Below are 12,157 nucleotides of genomic sequence, written 5' to 3' on the forward strand. Positions count from 1 at the left end.
TGAAAGTGCTGCTGCAATTTCAAGCTTTCCAATGCAGATATTCCTCTAGTAGCAACTAGTGGATCATACCATTTCAGTTCAATGACAAGAGAAATGCCTATGACTGGAACATCAGTTTAAAGTGAAAGATATTCTTGGAAATGCTTGTAAGCATGGCATAAGCGTTGCTGCTTAAAAAAAAAAATAAATTCAACTCTTGAGGTCAAAACCAGAAAGCTCTGCTGAAGGGGAAAACATGGTATTCCTATCCAGAGCTGTAATGTACAGCACAGGGGTTAGAGCACCAGCTGTTGGGACCATGAGGATGATGACTGAGTCAGGAAAAGACTCGCCCATATTAATCTATATCATAAAATATGCATTCATTTTTGGTGGAATATTAGTTTCTTTCTTAACACAATGAGATGAAGTCAGCTATCAGTTGAGTTGAATTGCTGTCACATGGGAAGGTAGAATGTTTTTTGCAAGTTATTTCATAAAGCAGGCATGGATTTCCCTGAATTCAACTACTCCAATGTTAAAAGCAAACTGTAACAGTACACAAAAATTTCTTTTCATCTTCAAGTGTTTTAAATATATCTCAATAAATAAAGAGCAGAATGAAGGCAGATCAATAACTTTCCCCCCGATGTTTTTTCATATAAACATTTTCAAACTAAGAGGTTGCACAACATTTAATGGGACTTGGGCTTTGCTTTATTGAGGTTCAAAAGAATTCTCACACTTTAACGTATCATTGAGTAAATGAAATTTTACATGAGAAACTTGAAGGTTGACTAAGGGCATTATTATTTATAACATATATTTTTGAGACAGCCTAATAAATAAAATCATAAAATAAATACGCTAAATAAAAAGTCTGAAAAAGGTGAATAAAAATAGCTAGCAAAAATTAAAAAGCTGAGAGAATTATCTAAAAACACACTTTTCTGTTTCTGAGCAAGTTCATACCTCAGTGTGAGATAGCAATGCTTCCCTCATGTTCTAAACTTTTGAGCATGTAGTTTAGTGATAAATGAGGACCTTTTCATTGAAAGACATTTTACAGTGGAATGAAGCGTCATTGAGAGCAAATTGTTATGCTTGAGAGCTGGTGTTATTAAAATGAGACCCAAATTTTCAAATTAGGATTTATCCTGAACTTGTATTAGATTAAAATAATTTTACTTTTACTGGGACATGTATATGTTGAAACTGGAGAATTATTTACATTATTCATTCTTTTCTTATAACTCATTTTAAATGATCGCTGCCTTTCACTGGAGCAAAGTGAAATTATTGTCAAACAGATTCTTGCAAAGCTTATCCATCTGGTTGTGATAAGATGGTAGTGAGGCTGAAGCACAAATTGCTAATGTAATACTATGCAAGTATAACACTGCCAGTGCTTTGTGAAATGTGCAGCTGGGCAGGCTTGCTTTGGATTTTGCTTCAGTTTTGACTTGTCTTATATGTATCCTGTATGGGAGGAACTTGCTGCCTGTTACCAAAAATATTACCTGCCTGTTACCAAAATGCTTCTCCAAGAGCTTAGCATCCATACTGTTAATATTTTATGCCTTCTGCATATAAATGTGCCACTGAACCAATATAATTGGAGTTATCCAATGAATTTGGCAACCATCGTCTTTTATTTGTGTCTGAAAGATCTTTAAATCATTCATTCATGAGAGTTTGGCTAAAAGTCATCTTTCATAACATGGACACAGTGGTTTTGGTGGGCAGTTAGCATGGAAAGGAGTAGATGACAATGAAATAAAAATGCTAAAAGGAATGAAGAGGGAGACTAGTCAAGAAGGATGAAAAGGAAGCAGAACAGGAGCAGAAGATGTCAAGGGAATTTATATATGTTTCAAAATATAGCTTGAACTCATTTCAGTCTTCTCTATAATGAAAAAGTGTCATGTCAAATCTCAGTTTGATTAAAATTCATTTTAGATGATCCTTTATGGATGTCCTCAAATGTATGAATATTTAATTCTTATTTCACATATACCGAACGAGAAACTTTACAGGGAACTTGAAAGAGTTACAGGAAGGAAATGAAATCCTCTGTGTGCACTGGCAGCTATCTTAATATACAGGTGTTTGCTGCTGGCTGGAATGTACTTTAGAGCAGATCCCTGCAAGCCCCCTGCATAGCAGGGTCAGCAAGGCTTGGAGTCTTCTAGAAGTCTTAGGAAAACAGACTGGACGTTTTGTGTTAAACATTGCCTTTTAAAATTGTCACCTTGAATTCAGCCCACAGTAGACCATGAAATGTCTTGTATGATAAGAGTCTTGTAAATAGTAAGCACAAATTCTTTCATGACTATACAAATTGAGAATAGAAATACTTCATTTACCTTCATTCACTTGAAATAAAATTTTAAATGTTCCTGGATTTGATAATGTACTTTTGCTGAAAAGGCTTAACAAAAGATAATGTGTTTTTTTTTTTCCAAGTGGAATACACTCTTCGTCTACGAGGAGTGAAAAAGAGCTGCAGCTTAAATCTTTGTGACACCAAAGTTATTTCACTTATTGTTTTAACCTTTCTTGTCTGAAACTGTACAGCAAATGTTTCACCCTACTTTCAGCTAAGAAGGGAACAACTGCAGGTTATATACAATTTCCAAATCAGCCTTTTGTACTTAAGTTATCATTACCTTTCAAGTCAAATTGCAGGGAAATAGCAAGTACTGTTAGTGTGAAGTGAAATGAAACATCTGGTTTTCAGAAAAAATGCAGATGAATGTGAATATTCATGCATAGCAAAAGTTTCAGTGAGATACAAGTTTCTGAAAATTATGCTCTTGCTTCAACTGAATTTGTATTGTGAATACATACTGTATTCAATGACCAGTATTTGAAAAGCAGAAACACAGATTAGGTAAAGTAGGATTGCATCACTGTAGGTTATCTAGTCCAACCACCCTTCTGAAGCAGGGTCCCCTACAGCACATTACTCAGGAATGTGTCCAGACAACTTTTGCATATCTCCAGAAATGGACTCTGCAGCCTCTCCATGCAACCTGTTCCAGTGCTCAGCCACTCACAGAGAAAAAAGTTCTTCCTCATGTTTAGGTAGAACTTCCTGCATTCCTATGTTGCCTTTTATCAACAGGCAGACTCCTGCCTGTTGCTGGGTGCCATGGAGAAGAGCCTGACTCCATCCTCCTCACACCCTCATTTCAGATACTTACAGACATTGATGAAGTCCCCTGTCAGCCTTCTCTTCTTGAAGATGAGCAGGCCCATCTCCCTCAGCCTTTCCTCATAGAAGAGATGCTTCAGTCTACTCATCATCTTCGTTGCCCTCCACTGGACCTGCTCCAGGAGCTCTGTGTCTCTCTTGTCCTGAAGATCCCAGAACTGGACACAGAACTCCAGATGTGCTTCACCAGGGCTGAGCAGAGGGTCAGGATCACCTCCCTCAACCTGCAGGCAATGCTCTTCCTATTCCTCAGGATCCCATTGGCCTCTTGGCCCCAGGACACACTGCTGGCTCATGGACAGCTTGTTGTCCACCAGCACCCCCAGGTCCTTCTCCACAGAGCTGCTTCCCAGCAGGTCACCCTCAGCCTGTGCTGGTACCTGGGGTTGTTCCTCTGCAGGTGCAGGATCCTTCACTTGTTGCTGTTGAATTTCAGATGTTTCTTCTCTTCCCATCCCTCCAGCTTGTCAAGGTCCTTTTGAAGGGCTTGCACGTCCCTCTGGGATATTTGCCACCTCCTCAGCTTTGTGTCATTTGGGAACTTGCTCATGGGAGGCCTCTGTGCCTTCATCCAAATCATTGGTGAATAAGTTAAACTTCTTTGACCCGATGCTGACCCTTGGGGGACGCTGCTGCTAACAGGCCTCCAACTAGATAGACTTTACACTGCTTGTTAAAACCCTTTGAGCTCTGCCTTTCTTTTAGTTCTCAGTCCACCTTCACCGTCCACTCATCCAACCTGTACTACCTTCTCATGTGGTGTGTGTGTTGTTTCTTTTGGTATTTTCACTAGACATCAGCTATTTGATCATTTCCTACTAGCTTATACACTGTGTTCCAGATAATGAGTAGTTCTGGTGGAAAACATTGCTTTCTTCGCCCCTCATGTCATGCCCCTGCAGTATCTAAAGCATTTAAATTGTTTCTCTGGGAAAAATTTTGTAAAAATGAATGGTTGTTTTAATAAGTTTGTCAATTGTTAGAGGTCTTGACAGTTTATTAGGTTAGAATTAGTTGCTTGTATTCCAGGTAATTGGTATTGCTGCCGAAAGATAGTGTAATTTTGTACCTGTGAAAAAACTTTCAATTGCCATAGCAATTATATGTTTTTATACATTATGCAAGCAAATATAAAAATATGATGACATTTCCTTTCTTTGTTCATGGATCTTCTTGCTTCTTTTCTTTTCTTTCCAGATCCTGGATATGAACATTTTAAGATAGCAGAAAAATCCCATAGTAATTGGATCAAACTGTATTTAGAGGGGAATAATTCAGAAATACTCTTAAATCTTGGCAAGAAGGTCCTGAAACAATACTTGGAGGCCCTCAAGACTTTGAGTTCTTCATTAAGCAAACAAGTGGCACAATATGACATGTATTCAATGATGGTGGGGACTGTGATCATTATGGAGGTATGAAAATAGATCTTTCTGTGTAAAATTTAGGTGCACAAAAGTATCTTAGTGTTGCATATATGATATATACATTTACTAGTCTTTAAAATTACTGAATATAGGTTCTTAGGGTTGGCTGACATTCTGCTTGCTTAAGATTAATACTTTTTTTAAAGTAAAATCTGGTCTTTAAAATGTTTCAAGAGTGCTTTTGATATGAATTACTTACATTTTAGTGTAGCTAGTTACAGTAGATATGCAGATGTTCTACAACTTCAGTTACTCCCATATTAGTTAGCCTTTTATTTTTGAGTAGCTTTACTGCATTAGGGAAAAAAAGAGTCTGGCAAGTAAATCTCTAGCTATTCCTCTTCATCTAACATTGAGTATAGCTGCTTCAAACAGGCACTACCTTATATGGAAAATTCTCACAGTTCCAGGAATTGTTCCTTGTACTGATGGATTTACAACCCTAAAATAAATACTTGCTGTGGAGTTACCTCTTCATATCTCCTGTAGTTACAAGGATAAGATATACCATATCTTTAATTTTAAGTGGATCTCTCCAGCTGATGTTTTGGGGAAAATTGAAGTGCTGGTTCTCCAGGCAGCACTCTGTGCCTTGTCTCCCATGCACTTTCAGAAGCTCTCTGCATACAGAGTGCTTCTGAAATGGCTTTCTGGTAGATTGCTCAGTGGGGTTTGTCAGTCTGCTGATCACTTCGCAAGAATGAGTTCCACTGTGCCCTTGGTGGGATGGTAGGTTCTGTTCCTGCTCTACAGGTAGAAGATCTGGAGGTGGACAAAGTTCATTGCAAAGCTGAAGGTGCGTATCTTTTTGTGTTCCTTTCTTTTCAGGACCTGTACATTCAAGTTGTTGACAGTTATTTTAGATCTGAAGCACTGGATTTTTTTTTTTTTTTGACTGCAGTTGTAGATGTTTACTATTTCTGGAAAACAAATCTGAGGTTATACACAATCAGTCTTCATCAAAGAAACATGCAGCTACTAACCACAGAAATTTTTGTTGAGAAGTGTATGCTCAGCATAGCTGTAAGCAAAATGGCTGGAGTTATTTCTTTTCTCCACTGCAATACTAAAGAAGCTGCCTGACTCTCCAAAATGTTTTTGTCTTGATATTGATTTTCCACCTTCACTGAATAAATAATAGTAGAGAAACTCAGATGTCTCTTCAAACTTCACTATACTATAAATGCCATTTATCCCATATTTCAGATGAAGAGAATACCTCTGAGATGTGAACTGATAACAGTGCATTTACTCAAAAGACCTAAATTTAGTTTGGTAGATATCTACAATTTGAGCATTTTTCTGCCGTGAGTGCTGTTTTAGTTTTAAGTGATGGGCTGAAATGTAAGACTTAAGCCAGTATGCTACTCAAAACTGGATATTTTCATAACCAAATGAAATATGCAGCAGAATATGAAGAAACAGCAGACTATTGAAATTTTTTTTTTGTCTACTATGTCTCACTGCAGTGTGGGAAAAAATGTAGGCATAGGTCTTCACAAGTGACAGTGAAAGATTACAGGTTGACTGTGGTCTGATATAGTTGTTTTTGTTTTGATTTGTTTTAATCTTCCCTTAGCACTAGCTGATAGAGGTCAGTCTAGTCCTAGCTCCATCTCTGCAGCTTGCAAACATTTTAGTGTGTGGCTGAAATTTCACACTTTTTGGTTAAGGTTTGTATATGAGTAGCAGAAAGTTTCTTCATGTTATCTCTGCTGCCACAGTTATGTACAAGAAAACTTGGAACTCTGCTTGATCTATGTGCAGGTCAGAGCAAAATGAAAATAAAACCAATAAGTTCAATTACAATAAGGAGAGATATAAGAAGTAAATGCTGGGAGAATTCATAAGCTAAAAATTACACTTGTGTGATGGTATGAGAACTTCCCCTCGTTTGGGAAGCTATTTAGCTCAGCAGGATATCATACATATGTATTTCTCATACAGGAAATAAATTGCCTTTGACAGAGTGTATTAACTTCAGACATTTACAGGTGAGAAACAATGGGTCAAATTTGTTTGCTTAGGAACTATTTTGATATTGGGAATTCAAGATATTTTACAGGGAATGAAGGTCATACATATCATTGGTTGCCATGGATGAGGAGATAAATGTTGATTTATTAAACTTCGGAACTTGTGTGTTTAAGGCCTTAATAAATGAAAAGCCAATATTGGGTTCTCCCATTTATATGGTAATATCTTACTGGGGGAAAAGAAATCCAACATAATTCTTCACAGGTTTTTTTGATAAAGTATGCATATTAGCAGAGTGACATGGATGACAACAGCATGATTTTTTGTGTGAATTCTTACTGTATGCTTTAGGTAACCCCAATTTTCAAAGTATTAATCCTCCTTTTTTTTTTTTTCTAGGTTCTGATACTGCTTTTGCTCAGTATTCCCAAAGCTTTGAGCAAGAGGGCAGAATTTGAAGTGCCCCTCTCCCCTCCACTGTTCTCTCTGCTGTTCTACTTGATGTGTCTGATGCTGTGTGCTGTTCATGTCATTGTATGCACATCAGCAGAAAGTTTGTGCTATTTCTGCAGTATGTCCTGGTTAACAGCAGTTGGAGTGATGATGCTGATTTCTGCACTCATGTGTGGTATTTTATCTGCTATTGCAAAGACCTTTGAGAATTACAGACTTCCACCGAAGGTGAGAGCATTCATTAATTATGGTTTGAAATGTTTTCTCTGTCATATGCTGTCTTCTATCTTTCATAATATTGTCAGTTAATTTTTTTTTCTCTGTGTGTGCTTAAAGAAATTCTTACTTGTTATGCAATAGGAATATGTGCTATTATTTCAAAATGTAATTGAAATGTGTTGTTTCTGTGGCATGATACCGACATGATGAAGATCTAAGAAGTGCTTTTCTTGACATGAAGAATTTTTTAAAATACTGTACAGTATTTTTTGGTTGACTTTATGAGATCGGTAACAGTTATGCCATGTACAGATACTGTGGTTTTACATAGTTAGGTTTCACAATTGCAATTAAAGCCAGATGTATAATACTTTACAACAATATGAACAAAGGACAAGTGATGATACAACAGACAGTAATGCTCTAAGAAGAATACATTTTTCCAGTATACCTTTTCTCATATTGGTGTTATAAATGTTTGGGATTTTTTTTTAATAGTTTTGAAAGGGCAGCTAAGGGAGATAATTTAATCTGTCTTTTCTACTTTATAAGCTTAAGAAACAGAGTTTGTTAAAATCTTTGGAGTTCTCAAAGTGTTCTCAGTGTGAGGAGTTACCTTCTGCATGTTACTTGTTGAGTTTTATTGTTGTGTTCAGTAGAATACAGGTAATTCCAAGGAAATAGAATTTGCAATGTCTTTTCTTCCACTGTGAAACTTAGTGTGCCAAGAGCTGTCAATCACACCATAAAATCAGCTTCTAGCTGTTTTTTCTACTGCTTGTTAGTCATATTTTTCAAAGGTCTCTGATGTTCAATAGCTTCACTGCTCATAGTACTCCATTTGATTGTGCAGTCTCTGTGTAGTACAGTCCTTCATCATAGAATCAAGCTTGGGGGTTTAGTACCTTTTTTTTAAGTATCTGACAAAATATGGCAAGTACATTGCTTTTATGATATGACAACATGCTCTATCAAGGAAAAAAGCAAACTTTCTGACTTGAAGAAATATTTTGTAACAGCTATATTTCTTACAATTTAGAAAATTTTTGCAGTCTGTGCAGATGTGTGTTGTAATTCCTCAGTGTAGATTTAAATCTAAATTCTTATAAGTAGCGTTGCTAATATATTTTATTAAAACTATACCAGATTATAATTTTGTTTCCCTCCACTGGGCCTGCTGAAGGAAGTCCATGTCTCTCTGTATGTATGTAATTTCTGACTAGGTGATTTTTTTCTTAGAAAAAGAAGAAAAATTTAACCTTGAAATAATTATTAATGCTTCAGTGTAGAAATCTCACTTGTACTTGGTGTGCAGTGACAAACACAACTACGAAAGATAAACTTGTTTTTCATCTTGTTACTAGTTTTTCTAATTCTAGTAAACAGTAGAAATCTAAATACTATGAATTTTGTAGACCTGCATAAAATTTACATACATGGCACTTCAGTATCATGGAGAGCAATTACAATAGATGATACATGTCTTCTCCAGGTGGATAGTCTCAAAGAATCACAGAATGATAGCATGGTCTGGGTTGGAAGGGATATGAAAGACCATCCAGTTCCAAATCCCTTCCGTGGGCAGGGTCGCCTTCCACTGGACCAGGCTGCTCAGAGCTCTGTCTAGCCTGACCCTGATGGGACATCCACAGCTTCTCTGGGCAACCTGTTCTAGTGTCCCACTACCCTCAGATCATCTGCTTCAAGCTGATAATACACAAGTGAGATTTTCAACAGTGTTTTCCAGGTTTGTTTATATGTTTGTTTTTCCAGGGCTGGGGCAGATAGAAATAAAAAATACAGACAGGGTTTATCATCCCAGGTTGGTCTGTGATCATATTGCTACCTGAGATATATCTGAAAATGTGGAAGGTTAAGTATATCTTATGAAGTTTAGGCAGTAGTAATTCTTGGGCAGATATGACTTTGTATTCAGACCAGTAGAAATTTTTGTCGTCCTATCTTCACTCCTATTCCATAGGTAACTGTCGCATTAGAGAGGCTTTGCTGTCTCTGTTGAAGTCCCAAAGAAAGCTTGAAATATTTATTTGGTTTAGTTAGTATGTGCCTTCATTCTAGATATGTGTAAAAGCAGTGACTTGGTTCTGAATAACATTTTGACCAGTCTCAAGGCTGTTGTAGAATGATGTGGTGGGGGTTTTTTTGGGTCTGCTTAGACAAATACAGAGCCTGGAGGAGGTGAAAGGAGCAGTGTATAAATCTGGTGCTGCTTGTAATGCAGATGTGTTCCAAACATTCATCTCCCTTTTTCATCCCCTCTCCAGTAGAGTGCCTAGGCTTTGGGGGAGAAATGGGTTGTTTTTGTACACCGTGTGTTGATCTCGAAGGGCCTTCTGTGTGAGTTGTGAGTATCACTTATGCTAAAGTAGCTCTGAATCCAAGTGTTTTGTGACCTGTGCATCTCCACATTGCAAATCTGCCTGTGGAGTCCACTTCTGAAAGAATTCTAAAGCCCTCGTCTTCTGATGGTGGGAATAGAAGCCTGAATCTTGGCTTTTCTGGTTGAAGAAAAAAAGCTGAAAAGCCTTTTCTAAGCTCAAGCTATACGATAAAATGTAGGTATTTTAAAAGTAATTAAGATAAGCTCTCCTGTTAATGGCTTCAGAGCTTTTTTCCTTCAAATTGTTTCCGTTCACTTCTAAAGATTTCTCTGAAGTGCTTCTCATTTGTAATGCTTTTTTTCCCCCACTGTAGCTGAATATAGAAACTGATTACCAAGTTCATGAATTTTCTGAAGACCAGTGCAGGCAATGTTAGCATCTGCTTCCTGATTGTTATTTATAGATTCTGATTGCTGTGTTTCTAGCAGAACCAGTCCCTTCTTTTAATGATACTTCAGGCTTTAAATAGTTCTGCAGCCCTTTATGAATTCCAGAAAATCATTAAAAATTTAAATTTCTTGTTCATAGTTTCAATGTAATTGCTTGGTAGTTGATTTAAGCATGGTATTTACTACTACTAATTGTGGGTTTTTTATCCCCTGTTTCTGATAGAAATAAAAACTTACCTTTTTTTTGCAACTAGAGTACAGAAGTTAAGGCTTGTCAAGTAGAGGGCTTGAGAATTTTCATTATGCAGAATTGTAGTGGGTTTTTATCACATCTACAAAATATTGTTCTTTTAGTTTATTTTAAAGCACCTTTTCATTTAACAGTATTTTTGATTTTCCTCCTTTTTTGATATTCTTGATGAATTAAAAAATGTTAACATTTTTATGCATTTGTGCATAAATATTTTGACATTTACTGACTTGGGAGACAAAAGCTGATTGGGTGGTGTCCTTATCAGATAGCATTCAAAAAGGATCCCAAACTGCTGTGAAAATGTAGGAGCAAGTGTGATCTGTAGTACTTTGTCATGGAAAAGTTACCAACATAGAGAATCATGGCTTCAGGGAGCTCAGGTATCAGAAGGGAACATAATGATAAGTGTTTAAGTTGTGAGTGATGGTAAGCATGAAAAATAAAATGTTTCTCATCTGAAAAGTATTTGCAGAATTTCTCAGGCATTACCTGTAGATGGTTAATACAAAAAAAAAACCCCATAACCCGAATAAGAGAACACAGACTATAGGAGGCTTTATTTCAAAGTGAAGAAGTTTCAAAATTTAATGATCAAAGGTGCATGTACTCTGTCATTTATGTACTGACACTTTCTCAAGCTAGCAACATATGTTCAAAGATAATGCAGAGAAGTCAGTTTCTGTGTTGCTTAAATACTGGTGCTGATACATCAGTTGTTAAAGTCGCCTTGACTGGGGAGATGATATGTTTACATCATTTGAAGCCTGGCATTTAAAGATTTCTAAACAAAAGCTTCTGGTTTTTTTGCCAAGATACCAAACAAACGGAGAGTCATACAGGTATTTTTAGTATCTTAGTGTCCGCTGAATTCCTGAGGGTTGGAAATGTTCAGCAGCTGGAGAAACAGAATTGTGAGCATCAGAATAAGACCTACATTTCAATGCCTTTAAACCAAATCTAAAAACTAGGTACAATTTAAATAATCTAAGGTCAGACTGTATATGACACCATACTCATGGCATTTGTAATAAGGCACAGTTAACATATAAGGGATTAGAAGTAAATTTAGAAAACCTTGATGAAGGTATTTTGAGAATTTCTTAAGATTATCAATGCTCAGGAGATTATAATTTACATTATAATTTTTAATTTTGCATAGTGATTTAACTCTGATTTGAAATGTGGTTTATCAGTAAATGTCATTGGATTTTAATCCTTTGGTGTAAATGTAGGAGTAATTTTTTCTTTTTTCACTGAAGTTATGAGAGACAAGCAGGCAAGAAATACAGATTTCTGACGTGGGACATTTCACATTACAGCCATCATTTTAATGACGTTTTTGTATGTTCCCTATTGATAATGCATCACTTCTTTAGTTTTCATATCAGTTGCTGACAGAAACCAGATACAAGAGACCAATCCTTCTATAGATTTTATGTTTTGTCTTACAAAGAAGACAAATTATATCATGGACTTGTTCATTCTCATTTATTTAGAATCTCAGATTCCTTTGTCTCTGCAAGCAGATGGTGCTTACATGCTCATTTATTTAGTTAGCCAAGATCTTTAAGGTCAGCATGATAGAATTATTGGAATTTAAACTTGCTGAAGATCTGTCATGTACTGTTTTTGTCCCAGCTTTGTGAATTTCCTGCTCTTTGGTCTTTGCAGAGACTACTTTGTCCTTTTGTTCCAAATACCAGCTTATGGTATTTGCTTTTCAGAATAGAGTACTAAACAAACCTGAGTGGTCTTTAGAACACCAAAGAAATTTCAAGTGCTAATAAATTTAGATTGAACCTGGGTATTTTTTCTAATTATTGGTATTTTTCCCCCCATTA

The 12,157-nt window shown here is 36.5% G+C and overlaps 1 protein-coding gene across 5 annotated transcripts in view; it reads left to right on the plus strand.

Annotated features, from left to right (window-relative positions):
* The window catches only part of PIGG (phosphatidylinositol glycan anchor biosynthesis class G (EMM blood group)), a 79,531-nt gene that overhangs the window by 14,935 nt on the left and 52,439 nt on the right, over positions 1-12,157 (plus strand). For all 5 annotated transcript variants that reach the window (XM_021533887.4, XM_085567648.1, XM_085567647.1 and 2 more), the window contains 2 exons: positions 4,394-4,611; positions 7,000-7,281. In XM_021533887.4, coding sequence (XP_021389562.2) covers positions 4,394-4,611; positions 7,000-7,281 — 500 coding nt within the window. The remainder of the gene's footprint in view (positions 1-4,393; positions 4,612-6,999; positions 7,282-12,157) is intronic.

This window comes from Lonchura striata, chromosome Z (genome assembly GCF_050655825.1).
Source record: "Lonchura striata isolate lonStrDom1 chromosome Z, ASM5065582v1, whole genome shotgun sequence".
In the NCBI taxonomy this organism is placed as follows: domain Eukaryota; kingdom Metazoa; phylum Chordata; class Aves; order Passeriformes; family Estrildidae; genus Lonchura; species Lonchura striata.